The following is a 20,309-nucleotide window of genomic DNA, read 5'->3' on the forward strand; positions in this document are numbered from 1 at the left end:
TTTATCCCTTCCCTTACGGCGCGGTTCAGGTGTCCAACGATATATGAGACAGATACTGCGCCATTTCCTTTCCCCAAAAAACCAATTATCATTATTAAACAGCACCCAACAGTATGACAGTAATTTTTCGCGCTTCTATCTTATTCATAACATATGCTTTTAACAAGTACGTTTCTTATTTTCTCGCAACTTTTTCGTAGCTTCCAAACTTCCAGACCAGTTTCATCAAGGGAAATCAAAGGAGCCGTCTTTGCCGAGTTGGCAAAAGGGAAAGGAAAGACGAAAGGGAAACGAGAGGGGGGGGGGGGAACGAACTATAGCAAGGCCATCAAGCCGAGCGACCGCCTTCTCCTCCCTCCCTCTTTTTTTTTCTCCTGTCATTGTTTTCTCGGCCCATTTGGAAGGCTGGACGTCCGCGCAGAGCATATCGCAGCGCACATCATCACCCTGGTCACGATGCTGGCAGCCCGCGCAGAGTTGCAGAGAGCGGGCGAAAATTTTAAAAGAATAAGAAAAATGATGCGTGGACAGGACAGCAGCCTAAAGAAAGGCAACAGCTGGAGAATCGCTCACCGTGAAAGTCGGCGTCTTCGTAGCCCGACGCACTGCCGCGGCCCGTGGAACCGTAGCGGCGCTCAGCCGAAGCGTCATTGGCGAGCAAATTTTTCTCGGTCTTGGACACCGTAAACCGAGAAGTCATTCCGCTAATCGGTAGTCCGCAAGCGCTATATGTGAGAACTTCTCAAGAGTTTGCAGTGTCTCCTTCCGTCGATGCTCGCATGCATGCAGTACGGATGTCTCTCCGCTCAAGCGCTCGGTCACATTTGGGAGCCAAGCACGCGCGCACGCACTCCGCTCATAAAACGCGCCGCGCACTCGACGGGCCGGCCGTCGCTCGAGTGCACCCCTGGCGCGAACAAAATTCAGATCTAGCCGCGAAAGAGACTTTCAAGTTCAGCAAAAATCGTTAATAGCTGCTCTACTGCCCAAGAACAAACTTTCCTCGGCCGCTCCGAACTCCACTCGGAGTTTTATTTGACTGATGCCGCTTGACTGGCGCACTACGCTCCCGATCTGTGCCCGCCAGCTCACAAGCAACGCGTGCAACAGACCTCGAGCCGCTCTCTACCTGCTCTCTGTCGTGGTGCGAAAGTGAGGAAAGTGAGGCGGAGAGAGCACGGCCAATGTTGAGGCTAACCGTGTAACATGGTTAATGAGTCGACTACTAAGATACGGGGTAATGGAAGTTAACAGGGCAGTGTACGAGGTCAGGCCCCACCCTTTTGCACAGGATGGCATTCACTACGGTGGTGCCACTTTCAAAAGGGTGGGTAGTAGGATACGTCGCCAGGCAACAGCTTTTTTGAGGGGACCAGAGCGCTGAGGGAACCAGTGTAGAGAAGGAAGAACCAAGATCAAAAGGACGATGGAACCATAGGAGAAGAAATAGACACAAGCGCCAGGGCCAAGTTAATTAAGATATTGGTTTCATTAACATGCAAGGTGGTAGGAAGACTGAAATGGGAGGAAAGAGAAGAACAGTTAAGGCAGGAGAAATTAACAGTGTATGCTTTAGTGGAAACGCATCTTAGAGACATGAAGCAACCACCCTGTAACCCAGACTACGCATGGGAATATTGCACTAGAACAGAGGGCAGCAGAAAGAGGTGTGGAATCGGGGCATTCATTCATAAAAGTACGAATTTCCATAGGGTTAAACTGGGATGCAAGGAACATTTATGGCTAAAAGGAAAAGTGGCAGGGGTGAAAACACTCCTTGCCTTTGTATACCTGTGGACAGGAGCTAATGCCAAAGAGGAAAACAAGAAAAGGTTAGAATGTATTGCAAGCGACATTGATGAGCTAGGAGGACAGGGCGAGATATTTATATTAGGCGACATGAACGCACATATAGAAGACATGGATGGGTACACAGATTCGACAGGAAGCATGCTGCAGGAAATGTGTGACAGGCATGATTTAGTTGTATGCAACAGTACCGAGAAGTGTGAAGGGCTCACGACATGGGAGGCAGGGAGTCTGCACTCGACGATAGATTATGCACTAATGTTACAGAGGATGTATAATAGATTAGGCGTAATGAACATAGAAAAACATGGTTCCAGAAGTCTAGGTAGTGACCACAAGCGTATCAAGTTGAGTTTCAGAAGAGAAACCAATGTAGGACTGAAGCGAGATGAACAATCACAGGGGAATTTTTACTCGGAAGAGCAATTGGAAGCAGCAGCCAAACAAATTGAGAAAGTGATTTTTGAGGATAGTGAAACAGAATGAACTTATACCAAATTAATTCGATTATTAGAGCTAGAGCTAGCTAAGGTGCGAGTAAAGCTAAAAGGGAAAAGACGCGAACCCAAGAGTTGGGATGAGGAGGCCAAGAGGGTGATTGAGAAACATCAGGAAGCGTCCAGGGAACACAGATATTCCAAGAGGAGGGGTGAACCAGAAGTTGAAGTAGACAGAAAATGGGATACCTTCATAAATTTTAGAAGGGAAGCATCCTATTTTATTAATGAGAAAATTAGAAGAAGGGGTGCCCAATGGATGTCAAAAGTAAATAAACAGGATAAAAAAGCCGCTCAAAAATTCTGGAAACATCTAAATGCAATGAGTAATAAGACTAGGCTAGAGAAAAGGTTTATTGTTACAGATCAGGGTATTCGACTAGAAGGGGATGAAGCGATAAAACACATAGGAACAACGATGACAGAAAAATTTAAAGAAAGAAATGTTGCACATAATTTATCGAAGGAGGATAGACCGGTTACTCCAATAGCTTCACTTGAGCAAAGAGAGTGGGAAAGGTCAGAGAAGAAGGTTCCTAGTGGCACATCAACAGGACCAGATGGTATTCCGATTATGTTAATAAAGAAGCTAGGACCAAAATCCAAGCAAACATTAATACATGTATGAATAAAATGATAGTGGATGGGAAAGCCCCCGATGAATGTGATTAAGTAGAATGAACATGATATATATAAGGAAAAGGGGGACAAAGCTGACGTAAGTAACTACCGTCCCATGACAGTGACATCTGTGGTGTACAGGGTGGTGATGCAGATTATAAAGGACAGATTGCAGGCTTGGGTGGAGAACGAGGGGGTGCTAGGGGAACTAGAAAATGGGTTCCGGAAACAAAGGAGGTTGGAGGACAATATGTTTTCATTGACGCAGAGTATAGAGATTGCCAAAAAGGAATACAGGGCCATATGGCTAGCCTTTCTGGATATTAAGGAAGCCTACGACAACATTATTCAGGAGTATCTGTGGGACATACTTGGCACATTGGAAGTGGAAGATGGAGTAATTAATCTTTTAAAAGATACATGTAAAGGTAACAGAGTGCTTATAAAATAGGAAAAAAAAATGTATCAGAACCTGTAGAGGTACAGCGGGAGGCTTAGCCAAGGATATCCTCCGTCTCCTTTGTTGTTCATGTTGCACCTGCAAGGGCTAGAGTCCAAGCAAGAGAGGAGCGGACTAGGCTTCAACATTTCTTTTTTCAAGCAAGGAGAATTGATTAAACAGTCATTACCGGGACTAATATATGCTGATGATATAGTGCTAATGGCTGACAACAAGGAAGATTTACAGAAGTTGATAGACATATGTGGTACAGAGAGAGATAGATTAGGTTTCAAGTTTAGTAAGGAAAAATCTGCAGTCATGATATTTAATGATGAGGGCGGTGAGCATAGAACACAGGAGTTCACGCTAGAAGTAGTGGATGAGTACAAGTATCTTGGGGTGTGGATAAATAAAGGTGCTGAGTATCTGACAGAGCATGAAAAATATGCAATGAATAAAGCTAGTAGGAATGCAGCTGTCATGAAAAATAGGGCACTGTGGAATTACAATAGGTATGAAGTGGTAAGAGGGATCTGGAAAGGGGTGATGGTTCCTAGCCTGACTTTCGGTAATGCGGTCCTGTGCATAAGACCAGATGTTCAAGCAAGGTTAGAAATTAAAGAACGTGGCGTAGGGAGGCTAGCTTTGGGAGCACATGGCAATACACCAAATCAGGGGGTACAGGGTGATATGGGATGGGCCTCGTTCGAGAGCAGAGAAGCTAGCAGTAAGATAGAATTTGAGGAGCGATTGAGAAAAATAGGGGAAAAGCAGTGGGCTAGAAAAGTTTTCAGATACCTGTATATAAGGAATGTTGACACGAAATTTAGAAAGCGAACTAGAAAATTGGCAAGCAAATATCTGGACAGCAGTAGGGTGGAAAACCAGCAATTATCGGTTGAGAAAAATGTTAAAGAAAAAGAGAGAGCTCTGTGGTAAACAGGGATAGTGACGAGATCAGTACTGGGAACATACAGTATTTTTAAGCAGGAAATTGCCAAAGAAAATATCTATCATAACTGTAGGGGAAGTTCTTTGTTGTTTGAGGCCAGGACGGGAATTTTGCGGAGAGTCAGGTACCACGAGATAGACACGATGTGCGTTGCGTGCGGAGAGGAGGAGGAAACGGCTGAACACTTGATACGTTTCTGTGAAGGGCTTCACCCTACAGTGGAAGACAGCGGGGCTGATTTATCCAAGGCATTGGGTTTATGGACAGTGAAGGGAAAGTAGATTTTAAGCGGGTAGAAGTAACCAAGCGAAGATTATCTGATTGGTGGCTAAAATCAAGAGAATAGTAAAATTTCTTAAGTCATGGCTAGGTGGCCTGAGCCACCGCCCGATTTAAAGGGTTCAGCCGTATCCATCCATCCATCCATCCATCCATCCATCCACGTTGGCGCGCGGATCCGGTGAAAAGGCGATGCGGCATGTTCCGGAGCTCTGCCCGGCAAATACGATTTCACAGAAGCATTGAGTCATGTATTCTCCGCGGTAACTATGAGGCCTTTAACGTATTTTTTTACTAATTTTCATGTATAAACAGGTTCTTGTTTAATGCAAAGACGTGAAACGAGCCACTTAGACGATAACGTCTTTGCAGACGGCAGTTTTTCTCCTGTCATTCCGACGGTGTTTATGAAGATCGCCTACATCGCTTCCTAAAACGTGTCATTCATTCTCCGCGTTTGAAACACTGAAGCGGCAGCACTGCTCAAGAGACGCAAGAAAGCTGTTCCCGTTCGTATGCTTGACTTGCAGTGAAGTATAGTGGTTATTAATAGTTATAATAACACTTATTGTAGCTAGGGTTGTCTGTTTTTATTCGTCCAGGACGTCGTTGCATCTGCGCCGAGGTGTTGACGAGAAACTTGCAATGAACAAGCTGGTTTATTGCAACAACTGCTTTGCTCAACCAACCGGAACATCATTGTTCTTTGTTACAAATTGCGCACATGTCTTTTGCCGGGGTTGCAAAGAGGAATGTGAGTACATTCCCTTTATTAACGCGTGAAATGAATTTGAATTCATCTCTGTTGTACTTCTGCTCAGGCACTCGAAGCAAGTGCAAGATTTGCAACGCAACATGTTCAACTGCCCCCTTGAGTCAGAATGTATGTATCCCGACTTCTCGTGCGTTCAGCACAAAAATAAGGGCTGCTCACGTTGTAACTGGTTCTTTTTCAGATGAGCGCCGACGTTCGCGAACTCTTCAAAGACCCCAAAATCATTATGCAGAGGGCAATGATGGTAGTAGCTTTTGCAGTCACATATTTGCAGTCACGTAGGGAAAAATGCATGCAGTACCATGACCTTATTGTATCCGGGTGCTTCTTTATTGTCTGCTTCGATAAGAAGCCCAGCATTACTGTGCTTTTTTTTTTTTTGCTTGCTAGATCACCGGATTCCAGGTGTCGCAGCTCTCCGGGCTATCTGCATACCTGAGGCAACAGGTACGAGCAGAGCTTTCCAACCTATTGTACAGTGAAAGCTACACTAGGCTAGTCAGCGGCGCACTTCGGGAAAGCATCCCTTGTCACTAGCCGCGGGCGTTCATTGGGTTCATTGGCGTTGACAGCGTTGCAGAGGCCGTTCATTTTCACAAAAGGAAAGGTGCACAACTGGCTCCATGGGTCAGTGGACACCTCAATCTCACTTTCATGTATGTGGCGTTGGTTTCTGACTGCAAAAATTTGCTTTGATTGCATTGCGCACACTGGATAGGCAGCGCGCCCACCCTGCCACCCTGGCAGGTGGCAGTTAACGGTTGATCGTGAGCGGTTGGTCACCACTTCACGCTGTGGCCTATTGCTGCAGTGCCACATGCCAATCAGCCACAACGTTGTTAGCACTAATGCATGCAGCCCACATCTCTCTCTCACCATACCGAGCGTTAACACACCTAACATAGGTCGCCGGATCGAATCCCTGCCGCAAGCTAGACTAACTAGTAAGTTTATGCTGCATTAAAGCCGAAATCTTATGCCGCCATTCGAACACTCTGCATGCGACAAGCGGTTGAGCCACACTGTTCATATGATTCCTAAAGACGTGGAATTGGGAGTATATATGTCGCCGGTTGGAATCCCTGCCGTGAGCTAGGCTCCAACTTGTAAGTTTATGCTGCACAAAACGCTGAATTGTATGACACCATCCGGGACATTCTGCGGAAAATGGTTTGGCCACAAATTTTGCACGAATCTCTGGACTAAGTGGCCCGACTTTGACGCCTGCCAGACAGGGACATTTATACCGGCTTAACATAGTTTAGTTTAGAGTTATGGTGCTCGGGCGTCACGCTGCCGCCTGTTATTTTATTCTATTAATGTAACCACCTCGGCTACCATGGGGTGCAATGTCATTGCTGTGGAGGCCGCCATCTTGGATTCTATCCGTGGAATCAGCATAACTCTGAGGCTCGAAACGTGACCAGTAGAGCTGACACTCTAAGAACGAACTGCAGAAAGATGAAAAAGCTTGAGGGCCAAGGCCCCACGTATACTACATAGACAAACGGTCTCAAACACACCTGCGGCAAAGCTTAGTCGTGTGACCCGTAATGATTTCAGTCTCTGTCCTGAAAAAGCGTTGATACTTTTCGCATTTTCACTCTCTCACGGCTTGGAAGAACAAATAATTCCTCGACGTACTGTCATCCCTGGCTACACCAATAATTAGCTTTTCCTGAGAAGGGCTTACAAATTTAGAATATGATGACCTTCTACACCATGTTTCTGCCACATTCGAAATTTTAACATGACAGCGTTAAGGCTCCCAGTCTTCAGCAAATACGTCGTCGCCGTTGTGAGCAAAAAATCACTGGAGGATTACAACCTAGGTGGGCCACTTGGCACATGAGACCTTGTGGCGTCGCATAACCTGCCCACGTGGTTGTGAGAAAACTGACCACCTTGGGAGGTGGTAGTTCAATGATTGGTCGCATGAGGTTGGATCAGGAAGAGCAGCCTGGGTCGCACAAGCACCTGCCATCGCAAGGTAGTGGCGCATCGCTTAACCAATGCATCACTGCACCAGAAGTGATATGAGGACTCCCAGGGATCTAGAATGAAAAGTTGAGAATGACCATTTCCGCATATGTGGGCATTAACCCATTATCTCTAACCAAACAACATCCATCCAAGAACAGTGGATCCGAACACTGGAACCGAAGTGAAAACCTAAGTGCTAACGCACCTAATTTGCATTTGGCCTAATTGCGCAAATGGACCGTGTTTTTTTTTCACTTTACTGGAGACCAAACCCAACTAAAATCTTTGCTCTGACAATATTAATATATAAGTAGTGCTCATTTCTGTACATGTCATCACTTGAGGCCGTCACGGCTTGGTGGTCAAGCGTGTTGCTAAGTTAAAGAGGATTTCTTCGCATGATTGTTTAGATTTTTAAAATTTTTTCAAAGAGGAAAACTGCACCTCGTATTTTCTCAGGGTGAAAGCGTCTTCGTGTAGACTCGTGTGACTAGAATTGATTGAACATGCAAAATGGGCAGGAGATGTAGAGGTATTAAAAGCAGTAATGAAGGAAGATGAAGATTAGCGGTAGAAATAGTAGAATAGAAAAAGGTCGAAAACTGGTCGTGTTTGCATTCACCGCCAGTGTAGTGGAATCCCTGGCTACAGTCACCGCATTGTAATGGCCTATCCGCCTTGCAGGTATGTGCTATTATGTGTTGAGGACAAAACAGCACTATCTGCCAGCACCGAAATAGTGGAAGACGATCATGTTCCTTACTGCGCCCAAGGAAAAGGACAAATTTTTCTGGGTTGCCCCTGGTCGAAGATACTTATTGGTACAACCGAATCTATACCACTGGCTATTTACGACCAAGAAGTGTTCTGCTATGTTTTGTTGAGTTGTATGATGAATAAGCAGCCAAGAAGTGGCAACGGTGAAAGCTTGAAGGCTGTATCGGGAAACAACGATCAAGCGAAAGAAAAGAAATAGTACATGTCTATGTTTGTGGAATGGAGAAAAACAAACTGCTTCAAGGCTTTTCATGCACATCAATTGTGGCCTTCGGCTCAAGTTATGCTCAAGGTAACCAAGACGTGATTTTTGTCACATGAAAAATATATGTGCACCTAAGGGTTCTACAAGGGTAAAAGATCGTGTCCTGAGTTGGACTGTTTCAACCACTGGGCTGTGGCCTCCTCGTGGGAAAGCACGATTCATTATTCGGTAACCATGCATATGCACGATATGATTTTACTTTTTGGTTCCCTAGCCACAGTAAAGGACCTGAATATGGGAATAAAAAAATTCTAGGACTGTATATGAAAATCAGGGCTAAAAGGGTTAGAGGTTAACATCAGACAATTATGCAAAAAGTAAGTGCAAAATTTGACCAAGATCTGGCGCTGTTCACGACAGATGGTGCTCAGCTGCATTTGTGGACAAAATTGTGTAATGCTGTAGATATACTGTGCTACAACATGCGCGTCGTCCGAATATGTGCACCCACGTTCACTCTCTCGAGTGGAGGAGCAACGCTGGCGTATATTTTCATAGATCATCATCATCAGCCTGACTACGCCCACTCCAGGGCAAAGGCCTCTCCCATGTCTCTCCAGTTAACCCTGTCCTTTGCCAGATGCGGCCACCATATCCCCGCAAACTTCTTAATCTCATCCACCCCCCTAACTTTCTGCCACCCCTGCTATGCTTGCCTTCTCTTGGAATCCACTCCGTTACCCTTAAGGACCAGCGGTTATCTTGCCTTCGCATTACATGCCCTGCCCAAGCCCATTTCTTCCTCTTGATTTTGACTAGGATGTCATTAACCTGCGTTTGTTCCCTCACCGACCACCCGCTTCTGGTCTCTTAATGTTACGCCTATCATTTTTCTTTCCATAGCTTTTCTGTAGATATTCTGTAGCATTTAGCATGGTATCTTTTTACATGAAAGAGACATAGAATATTTTTTATACGTCGGTAATTCTTCTGCTGCAAGGGTTACGCAGCGGAAGTATCTATCTTACTTTGTAATGTCACCTGTTTTTATTTATGTGAAAAAAAAGTAAAATATTTGTGCTCCTGCAGACATTTCTTAGAGTTCAAGGGGCCAGCATCAGTCTCCCGTCCTGCGGCTACAGTATACATGCTAATGGCACAGATATGGAGCTTTTAGTGGAATCATGTTGTGTTATATAGCTTTATATAGCTTATAGCAGCACACCTATCCAGAACCATCACGAAAAGCTGAACGAACTGTAAAGGAGGATGCAGGGACTTGGACCTCAGGTGCTGCACCTAGTTCGGCTTTTGAACTAAATGCGCTCGAATGTCACTTTGAAGTTCTGAGCTTTACACATTCCAACATACGGCTGACGGTCCTTGTGCTAGCAGCAGTAGTGGTAGCAGCAGTCAAGGTAATATCGCCTTCATTATTATTGTGCCTCGAGTTTCTGCTAGACTTATTACTTTTTAATCGCGGCTGGTAGTAGTAGTAGTAGCTTGAAAAAAACCAGTCACAAAAGACAAGGGACAAGAGAAGGACTGTTCACGCCACAACGACTGGTCTGTCAACTGAGATTTATTAGACAAAACATAGTCCCAGCAAGGCCAGCAGAGCATGTGCAACAGTCACATCACAACTCCCGTCGCATAGGGCACACAAGATGCACATCTACCGTGACCAGCCTAAAGAAGCGAAGTCCTTCTCGAGTAAGCACACCGAGGTTGTGATAATGCAATCTTGGCCTGACAAACTGATATGGTGTGCTTCCAAGATTTTTCGCTCTTGCTTTCCCTTGCCTCTACCAAAAATCATTACATTGCTGAACTGTGGATAACACCCACATTCATTGCAATGGCGAGGCAAGTTGGCACCGTCATCAGACCCTAGGGAGGAGTGGTGCTCACGCAGCCGGTCATTAATACATCGACCTGTTTTGCCTATGTATACTCTTTCGCATGTGAGGGGAACTTGTACACGGCCTGAGCGACACACGCCGTGAAGCGGTTCTCATGCTGCGTTGTGCAAACGTGGTTCCTTTCCCTGCCTCTAGAAATGCGCGAGCACAGACCCGAAAGCTTGCAAGGGGCAGAAAACACCACACTCACTCCCTGCTTGGCCACAACTTTTTTGATGCTGTGGCTCACTTTATGCACGTATGGCATGACCTCAAGTTTCTTGCGTTCAGTTGCTCCACCATCAGCCCGCTTTGTCCGTTCTTTCTTGAGCTTCTGAAGCAGCGATTCAGCCACTGCTTTCAAAAGATGCTCAGGGAACCCCGTGGCTTCCAAACGTTGGAACTGATTATCAAGGCCCCTTTTGATAGCGTGGTGACAGCTTTTTTCCAGTGCATTGCGGAAACAATTCATCGCAATCCCTCTCTTTACAATGTTAGAGTGTGCAGAACCGAAAGGTAACAGAGTGTTCTTGCTTCTAGGTAAAAACATCCAGCATAAATGACCATAGTCAAAGAAGGTTATTTGCAATTCTAGGAGCCTGATAAAATGATTGTTATGGAGTTCATGAGTGAAATTAAGGGCGCGTGAAGGTTTAAAAGCACTCAAAACATCGTCTACTGCGGCAGGCAGTGTGTCATTAGGTAAAGCTGTAAAAGTACTAAAAGATCGTCCACGTACCGAAAAACTTTGCACACACCCTTTTCCTAGAGTGTTCTGTCAAATTTTGCTAAATATTTCTGAGAAAGCACTGGAGCAACGCTAGAGCCAATACATATTCCACTTTTCTGAAGGAACAAGGAGCCTTTGAATTCAACAACGGTTGATGACAGGTAAAAAGATAACACCAAAAAGGCATCAACCGACATGTCACATGCCACATTGAATTCCGACATCCCACATAGAATTCAAAGGCTCCTTGTACCTTCAGAAAAGTGGAATATGTATTGGCTCTAGCGTTGCTCCAGTGCTTTCTCAGATATATTTAGCAAAATTTGACAGAACACTTCAGGAACTACTTCAGGAAAAGCGTGTGTGCAAAGTTTTTCGGTACGTGGACGATTTTTTAGTACTTTTACAGCTTTACCTAATGACACGCTGCCTGCAGCAGTAGACGATGTTTTGAGTGCTTTTAAAGCTTCTTCACGCGCCCTTAATTTCACTCATGAACTCCCTAACAATCATTCTATCTGGTTCCTAGAACTGCAAATAACCTTCTTTGACAATAGTCATTTATGCTGGATGTTTTTACCTAGAAGCAAGAATGCTCTGTTACCGTTCGGTTCTGTGCACTCTAAGATTGTAAAGAGAGGGATTGTGATGAATGGTTTCTGCAATGCACTGGAAAAAAGCTGTCACCACGCTATCAAAAGGAGCCTTGATAATCAGTTCCAACGTTTGGGAGCCACGGGGTTCCCTAAGCATCTTTTGAAAGCAGTGGCTGAATCACTGCTTCAGAAGCTCTAGAAAGAACGGACAAAGCGGGCTGATGGTGGAGCAACTGAATGCAAGAAACTTGAGGTCATGCCATATGTGCATAAAGTGAGCCACAGCATCAAAAAATTTGCGGCCAAGCAGGGAGTGAGTGTGGTGTTTTCTGCCCCTTTCAAGCTTTCGGGTCTGTGCTCGCGCATTTCTCGAGGCAGGGAAAGGAACCACGTTTGCACAACGCAGCATGAGAACCCAAGAACCGCTTCACGGCGTGTGTCGCTTAGGTCGTGTACAGGTTCCCCCTCACATGCGAAAGAGTTTACATAGGCCAAACAGGTCGATGTATTAATGACCGGCTGCGTGAGCACCACTCCTCCCTGGGGTCTGATGACGGTGCCAACTTGCCTCGCCATTGTAATGAATGTGGGTGTTATCCACTGTTCAGCAATGTAATGATTCTTGGTAGAGGCAAGGGAAAGCAAGAGCGAGAAATCTAGGAAGCATACCATATCAGTTTGTCAGGCCAAGATTGCATTATCACAACCTCGGTGTGCTTACTCCTTACTCGAGAAGGAATTTGCTTCTTTAGGCTGGTCACGGTAGATGTGCATCTTGTGTGCCCTATGCGACGGGAGTTGTGATGTGACTGTTGCACATGCTCTGCTGGCCTTGCTGGGACTATGTTTTGTCTAATAAATCTCAGTTGACAGACCAGTCGTTGTGGCATGAACACTCCTTTTCTTGTCCCTTGTATTTTGTGACTGGTTTTTTTCAAGTTACTATGAACCAACTGGCCCGCATTTCAACCCTTCTGAGTAGTAGTAGTAGTAGTATTGGTTTAATAAAGAAATAAGAAATGGAAGGAAAAGATGTTGCTGGCCGCAGCATTTGATGTCTTAAGAGGAAACAAAAGGGACGGGGAGAAGACAGATAGGGGAAAACGCAGATAGCACTGATGGCGAGAAACGACAGGGGTTGATTTTTGTCGAGTTTTGCGATGTAGCTGCCCAGCTTGTCTGGTTCAGTGCACTTTAAAGGATCCAGGGTGGTCGAAATAAATGAGGTGTCCTTCACTGTGACGTCTCTAATATGCCATGTGCATTATCAGTAGTTTAACCCCTTACACTATATCATATTAGTACCATGCCATGCCGTACCGTACTGTACCATACCAAACCAGTTCTTTTGCCATTTCTTTTTCTTGCTGACCATATGCCTTACGCAAGATCCGCTTCCTTGTTACCCTAATAGCATCGCACGGCTCCATCCTTGCAGGTGAACTCGCTCAAGGCATCCCTCAAAGCGGCCACTGATAACTGGATCAAGCACAAGCAGTGAGTAAACCATATGCATGTGGCGGTTACGAGATCTGTCAGGTCAGCGAGGAAATGATTACGATTAACGTGTCCATTTCAATGCAGCCATGAGTAGCATTTCTTTTCAAAAGCCATATGCCTGCGCTCGGGTGGATGTTAACTGTAATCATTTCCTCCTTCGCGAACTGCTCCACCTCAGAAGGCTCCCCCCATACACTGCTCGATAAGGTGATGACTGTGGGCACTGCAGCGCCTTTGCCTTCATGAATTTTATGCGTGTGCGTGTGAGGGGTAATCTGCATGCACGTGTACGCAGTGACAAGTGACTGGTTGTGTATGTTTTACATTTGTTTTGTTTTAATTTTTTATACCCGGCCAGACACCATGTGAAGGTGCCCACCCCCTTAAAGGGCATGGGCACTAATCCATCACCATCAGCAGCAGCAATAGTTGCAGGTGTAGCACTGGCATTGATGTTCTTTGGAATTGGAATTTTATTTTTTGGGTCATCAAGAATCCTGGAGCCCAGAGCTCGAGGCAGATAAGTCTGAGTGATGAGGCTCTGGGCACCAAGTAAAAACATACAGTACAGGAATGCGTTTACAGCAGCACTGTGGGACATTGTTTACAAAAAGATACATGCATAAATACAAAAACAGGAACCAATGCATCTGATGAAATGAAAATAACTCGTCTGAATAACGCAATGAATAAAGCACCAGGGATATGAAACAGCAAATCTAGCAAATGAGGATCATTGAAACAAATATCAAGTATACAAATAGTTGAGAGAAGGTTAAGTCTAATAACCCTTTTAAATGAACGAACAGCTTTGAAATGCTGAGATAAAGTGTTGATGAAAGGGAGTTTATAAACCGAAACAACATAAGAGATTATCTGCATACCATAACTAGTTCTAATGCGAGGAGTGACATATCGTGTGTGTCTGAGGTAGCATGCATCATGTTTTATGAATTTTGTATTGAAAGAATTCAGTTGTTTGTCATGTTGTACCAGACTAACAAACAATACTGGAGTCGAGATTATATTAGGGAACAGTAAAATAATGTTTTAACCCTTTCGGCCCCAATTTTTTTTACCCCTTGAGGAATATTTTTCTTGTATTTTACTTCATTGCCACCCAAGAAACATATATACATGAAAGATTTCTTCAGGACCGAATTTGTATAAAAGGTGGCGTCGTATCCTCTATATAGGACACCTGGGCTTACTGGTTGTAAAATAGAGCAATATGACAGAGATTGGTGTTAGTGTTTATTTTAAAGCTTCCGTGATGTTTAGAAACTAACGCAGTGCTTTCTTTAACTTAAAACAATTAGTAGGCTGTGATTATTGCCTGTGAGAGGCCTTGAAACAATTCTTCGCTTTTGTTATGCTCAGCTAGACATTGCACTCCTCACATTCCGTTTTTGGTTTCTATTTGCATTCGTCCATCTTGTATATATAGTATTGGACGCATATATCGTGGCATGCTGCCACAAATGTATTAATATTAACCACAGAGAAAACTTTCCGCATCTGTTAAGGCCTTGAGTATCTTTGAAATAACACACAAAATTCTAATCGGGAACACACCTGTAGCTATAGAGAAAAAAATGCCAAAAGATGCGCATACCAATGCAGCCACTGCTTTGAGTTTCCACCATCTTTTTTGTTTACTCTTGGCGGCGTTGCGACAAGGACACAAGCATTTTCAGGCAGGTAGGCTGGAAATGCTGCTAGGTCAAAAAACGTGACGTCACACATGTGACGTCAGTGGGCACGTGACATATGATGACGTCATGTCTGGTTGTGGACAAGCACATTTTCTTTAGATTTTTCCGAGAGTTCCCCACATTTTTCCGAGCGTGCGCACCCCGCTCTCGCTGCCTGCTTCTGTCCGGAATAGCATCAGTATCCCAACGAGGGTCAACATCAACCTGATCACGGTGACCATGACTCTCACCACAATGATGCTGGTCATTATAGAGATTTCAGCATGTGCTACAAGGTCTTCACTAAGCGGAAGAACATGCTGAAGCGTATTAGTAATGCCCAGAAGTTGGAGACAGAAGGAGCATTCCTTAAGTACGACCAGTGCAGCAGCAGGCTGCAACACTGGAAAATTTGGTTCGTGACTGCTGCGTAGTACACCAGTTCCCTGCCGAAAGCCTGCAGCTTACCCTTGAGAACGACAAAGGTAATTATTTATATATCATGCATGAATTTGTGTGCGGTCAGCTACTGTGACGTCTCTGAATGTATCTTTTTTTTTGGGGGGGTGGGGGGGGGGAGTTTTTTCTGCGAGCTTCTCGTATCTCATATTTATCCGTGCTCGGTGCTGTGCTCCTTTTGTGGCCTGTGTAGAGCGTGCTCAAAGGGCGAGCTCGACCGTTGTGCATTTGTGTCAGTTGCCACTTCCTGGTGTACCATACAGCTTTTAAAGATATGAGGTTAAACACGGTCCGAGTTCCATGGGGATGTGCATGCACGACAAGCCACAGGCGACTCAAATATGACACAAGTGCACTGACAGACAGGAGTGGTCGACTTTGCATGTCATTGCATGCATGTAGACAGTTCTGGAGAATGCTTGACAAAGCCCCTATGGACCTCCTTCATGTTTGTAAACAAACGAGGTGGCGCTACAGTCGCTAGCGAGCTCGTGGTAGGCAAAAGGTCGGGGAGTGGCGTCGCGGATAGGTGTTGAGCGCGGGTTTTCAAGGCTTGTAGGCGCGTTTCTAGTTTCTGCGAAACATAGCAATGGTCGATGCTTCCAACTTAGTAATTTGTCGAAGTACACGAGCTCGCATTGTCCACGTGCGGCCTATAAAGAGAAATAGTTTGCCACTGTATTGTATATATGGTTAGTAGTAAACATGTAGAAAGCGTTCCTGCCGTTTATTTATCCGCTAGGCATTGAATAAAACAAGTTTTGACACTCTGCACTAGCCGGAATGATTTTACTTCGGGACAATAGTGAGGGGAAGTGCTGGCCTTGTTTCGTCGGAGCAGACATGCGCTCATCGTCTGCTGACATACGTACGTGTCGCGCTGTGCGAAAAGTGGGGACAGCGTCGTGTCCCTGATCTCTTGTCTAGCTTAGCGCTGTGTTTAGCCGCATGACCACGCACCAGCCAGGTCGACTTGTCCTCTTGTTAAGCTCTTCGATTTAGTGAAAATTTTTGATTTCTAGAATTATTTTCTTTCCTAGCCCTGAAGTCTAGTTTCGTGACGAAAAATTATAGCAAAATATTGAGTACAAATTTATAAATTACGCTTTTTAGAAGTGTGGTCGTCAAAAATTGTGAGGTAATTTCTTTGGTTTCAGTGCTGCATTTCTTTGACCAAAGCGAAAGCGAAGATGCCATAAACGAGGGAATAAACTTTAAGGTTCATTTTGTGACCTCTCACATTTTCTGCGACTGGATCACTCACCTTCGTAATTCGCATGAAAATCAAATGATTCCATTTGTCACAAACTGTTCCTGAGACATTGTGGAGCGTAATAAATCTCGATTTTTTTCCCTACACGTGCAGTACTGTGTTAGTTATTTCTTCTAAGAAACGTTTTCATGTAACTATGCATGCATAAGTACTGATCATATAGAAAAAGAACTAATCGCGTCATCGTACAGAACAGGGCTTTATGTACATGCTGGCATAAAAAAACTGCGCACTATCTACTAAATTATTTAGACCTTGGGGGGACTTGACGGTGTTAATTATAATCACCCAGAACTGCACCAGGTATAGCTATAAATAAAAGGAATTACTGAAACTAGCGTAGGAATTCCATATTTGCACCAAGTTTAGTTACATATCGCATGCATGAATAACGAAAACACTTTTCATTGCCGCGTCCCCTCTCAATCTCGCCACGTGTCTGTTAGTAGCACGCCTGCGGCTGCTTCTTTCCAAACAAGCTTCGCGATCATGTACTACCTCATGAAACATGACACATGCATGATGCAGTGAAAAAGCATATGGCGTTTAGCACACTTAAGGTACGCTATTCTAAGCACACCAACCGCGCAAGATTGACACAACTTACCAGACTTCTTTCTACTCGAATGAAATAATTACGTCGTCATATCAAGAAACAGTTTCAAGTAAATATTAAATGTAATAAAATGCGCCATTAAAACATGGTGTGCTATTAACAAAAAACGCATTCCTTTGGCGCGAGGGAACCTGTCGGCGCCCCGTGCACTCCGGCTCAAGGTGATAAGTACGTGTGCAGCTGCATATGTCTTTTTTTTCCTTGAGCAATTATCAGCCTACTATCCTGAAGTTCTGATGAATGAACGCAGTAACTTGCATGCTATAAGTGCATTGAGTGGCAGTGCCTATCGACTCCCAGACTTCGCGCTTTACTACAGTGGCCCAATGCCTGTTAGCCAGTTTCCGAATGTGCCATTTATGCGCGAGAAACCTATCGAGGCTAATTTAATATTTTTTATGCTACTACGCGGATCAAGCAGTGACGCAGCTGGTCAATTCATGCTGCTTCTGCAGTGCACAGGCTTGAAGCAGCCGCCGGTAGCTGCGGCAGCTGCGGTAGACACGGGCAAGCGTAACCTGTTTTGCCTACCATGCGAAAGTCGCTGCTAACGTCAGCGCCACCGCATCTTCGTGACGTCGCGGGGTGAAGGAGGTCCATAGGTTTTGTTAGTGCTGACATTTCGCACGGGAGTATCATTTGTGGTTCAGTATGTGTTTTACATGACGTTTTGTACGAGATATTAAAAAAAAAAGGTTTCTGTAGGACGACTGCGACATCAGTTTTCAATATGTTGTATGCGTACTTTGACAATAAGTGACACCATATAGCGGTATTTGGTTGGACTGCCGTGCTAGAGAACAAAACTGCTCGTTTCTCTAACCTGCGCACAAATATTGTGCTGAATCGTTCGCCACAGTCTGTTGTGTGCATATTTATGATCCATTTGCTAGCTGGCCCAGCAAGGGATAGAAAACGAGGATCGCACAAGGGAAAGTCGCGGCCTAGCGTAATACCTTGCGAACTCATTTAGTGTGAACTGTATATAAATCTATACAGATGCGTAACTGCGAAGCCGGTGATGTGCCTTCTTAGATAGAAGTTCTGCCTCCTCTCATCTTTCATCCTGTTTTCGTTTTGCATGGATTTCCTTTCAGCAAAATTAAGGGCCCTAATTGTTTGAGTCGATTTCGATAAGCTTTTATATATGACAGCTGCACGCGAAAAAGCTTACTTGGCGATCAAGAGGCACATGTTCGTCGTTACATTGCTGCGGACAACCCCTTTTAAAATTGGGAGCCAGAGTTGCTTGTCGGGCGAAATCAAGTTGCGTTTTTGAAAATCGACACACGGAAATGTTTGCTTATGGCTTGTCACTCTTGCAAAAGTGAATGTACTTAAGCTCTGGAAGAATTGCCATTATTTTCGGCACAAATTCCGCACTCTGTAGATATATTCCGCGTATACAATCTGTGCATCAAAAATGCATATGCAAGCGCTGATCATATATGATCTGGACTGTAAGAGAAAAAAAAAAGTCTTGTTTCTAAGAAAGGCTCATGCTTTCAGTATCCTCGGGTGCACATGTCCGCAATCCAAATAACATATTGCATTCCAGTATTCTATCACCTAATTGCACTCTTCTGCGTGAAAGTGGGTGTTATTTAGGGAGCAACTAGGGCCAGCTAGCAAACCCGCATTCAAATGTTTATTCAGGTGGCGGCAACAGAAGCACAGCTCGAGTATCACAAACCTTCGTGATTGAAATGCATTGGGAATTTGAAGATATACTGAGCAATTTTGAGAAAAAAAATGCGCTGTATATTCTGCAAGGTGCGAAGTTTCAACTTTTAAGCACTTACAAGTGGGGACAGCGTAGTGCAAATTAGAGTACACATAATCCACAATGTTTTGTTTTTTTCTATCAGCCATGCTTGATGAGCACAGGAGCATTTTTTATTTGTCATTGACATTGAGTGCTTTCAATTTGAACACCGTTGTACATAATATTTTGTACAGTATATTTTTCCACATTTTACAGAATTCCATGAAGGAAGAGATCCAGGTGTGCAAGTTAATAATATCTGTATGTTATAAAATCTTACCGACAGAAGTACAAGGACGTTCTACAGCTGCAACATGCCTGGAGTGGCTTGACCAAGTCGAGGCAACAAGACTCTTGCGATGTAAAGTCAAGGAAGCTGCAAGTTTGGTAAGACATGCTTCTCTTTTATGATCATTACAAGAGAAGAGAGTACTTTCAAGGTCTTGTACCAGAGGACACATTATGGGCACGATACCAACATCGCACACCTAAATATAGGTTTCCTTATCTGGCTCCACTTTCTGCACTTGTTCACAAAAGTTCCAGTGCAGTGCCAGTTCTTGCAGCGCGGGTGTAACCTGACTCTAGTACTCCCAGTGCAGTGGCCAAATTGAGTGCAAAAGTGCAAAAATGTTCGTTTGCTCCGGCCATGTGTTGGTGTTTATCGCGCGGTTTTAACTATGCACGGGATTGTGCTAGTTGTGTTCAGCAGCGTGCACTTGTTAGAAGAGGCACATCTCATGGAGTGGCCATTAAATTTGTTAATTCCAAAAGTGACGAAAATTAGACACTGTCCTTTCTCTTGCATTGTGCATAGTGGGCCAGGTTGACCATCACTGTGTCAACGGGTACTTGAGAGAGAGGCAACGAACTTGGAATTCAAGAAGTTATTCAGACTTGCTCGAGACGACCTTTGAGTTTATACATGTGGCTCAGGCTGTTGCCGTTCTTTCGAAATCTGCAGTTGTCAGCCAATTACAGCAGAAAAGAGTTGCTTGATAACTTGGACTTATTTGAACTCAACAACTCGTGTTCACTGTCAGCAGACGGTGCAGCGGAGTGACTATCAGAGACTGACTGGCTGGCAAAGGTGTCGGCTGACGGTGACCTCAAAGACAGTCGCTACTGCAAGCGGAGGTGCGGATGATGTTGCAGCGAGTCATCACTAACGTTATCATCCACATATTAAAGATCTCGCCATCTGCCTCTTATACAAATGCTACATCGTGCTGCATGTAATAATATTTGCACACAAAACAGATATAGCATAAAGAAACTTGCAAGGTTGGACAGAAAGGTGAGAACCCATATGTAGTGCACCTGCCAGGCAGTCGCTTACATGCACATACACGGGCATGCACACACACTGTCATTTGAGCTCTTTGGTGAAGGCATGGCGCAGATGCTGTATCTGGCATGGGCACACAGCTGTCTC

The 20,309-nt window shown here is 44.6% G+C and overlaps 1 protein-coding gene across 5 annotated transcripts in view; it reads left to right on the plus strand.

Moving 5' to 3' along the window:
• The first annotated feature begins 4,826 nt into the window (after positions 1-4,826).
• Positions 4,827-20,309, plus strand: part of LOC144115576 (E3 ubiquitin-protein ligase RNF212B-like) — a 68,715-nt gene continuing 53,232 nt past the window's right edge. For 2 of the 5 annotated variants that reach the window (XR_013311459.1, XR_013311458.1), the window contains exon 1: positions 18,218-19,261. Coding sequence is in view for 2 of the 5 variants with exons in the window: in XM_077650002.1 (XP_077506128.1) it covers positions 5,246-5,354; positions 5,422-5,483; positions 5,557-5,619; positions 5,766-5,822; positions 13,006-13,064 (350 nt within the window). In the remaining 3 variants the exon portion in view is untranslated. Of the gene's footprint in view, positions 5,135-5,202; positions 5,355-5,421; positions 5,484-5,556; positions 5,620-5,765; positions 5,823-13,005; positions 13,065-18,217; positions 19,262-20,309 lie in introns of those variants that run through there. The other 3 variants (XM_077650002.1, XR_013311457.1, XM_077650001.1) reach the window with 3 other exon arrangements.

The sequence above is a fragment of the Amblyomma americanum genome, chromosome 1 (assembly GCF_052857255.1).
Source record: "Amblyomma americanum isolate KBUSLIRL-KWMA chromosome 1, ASM5285725v1, whole genome shotgun sequence".
Taxonomy (NCBI): domain Eukaryota; kingdom Metazoa; phylum Arthropoda; class Arachnida; order Ixodida; family Ixodidae; genus Amblyomma; species Amblyomma americanum.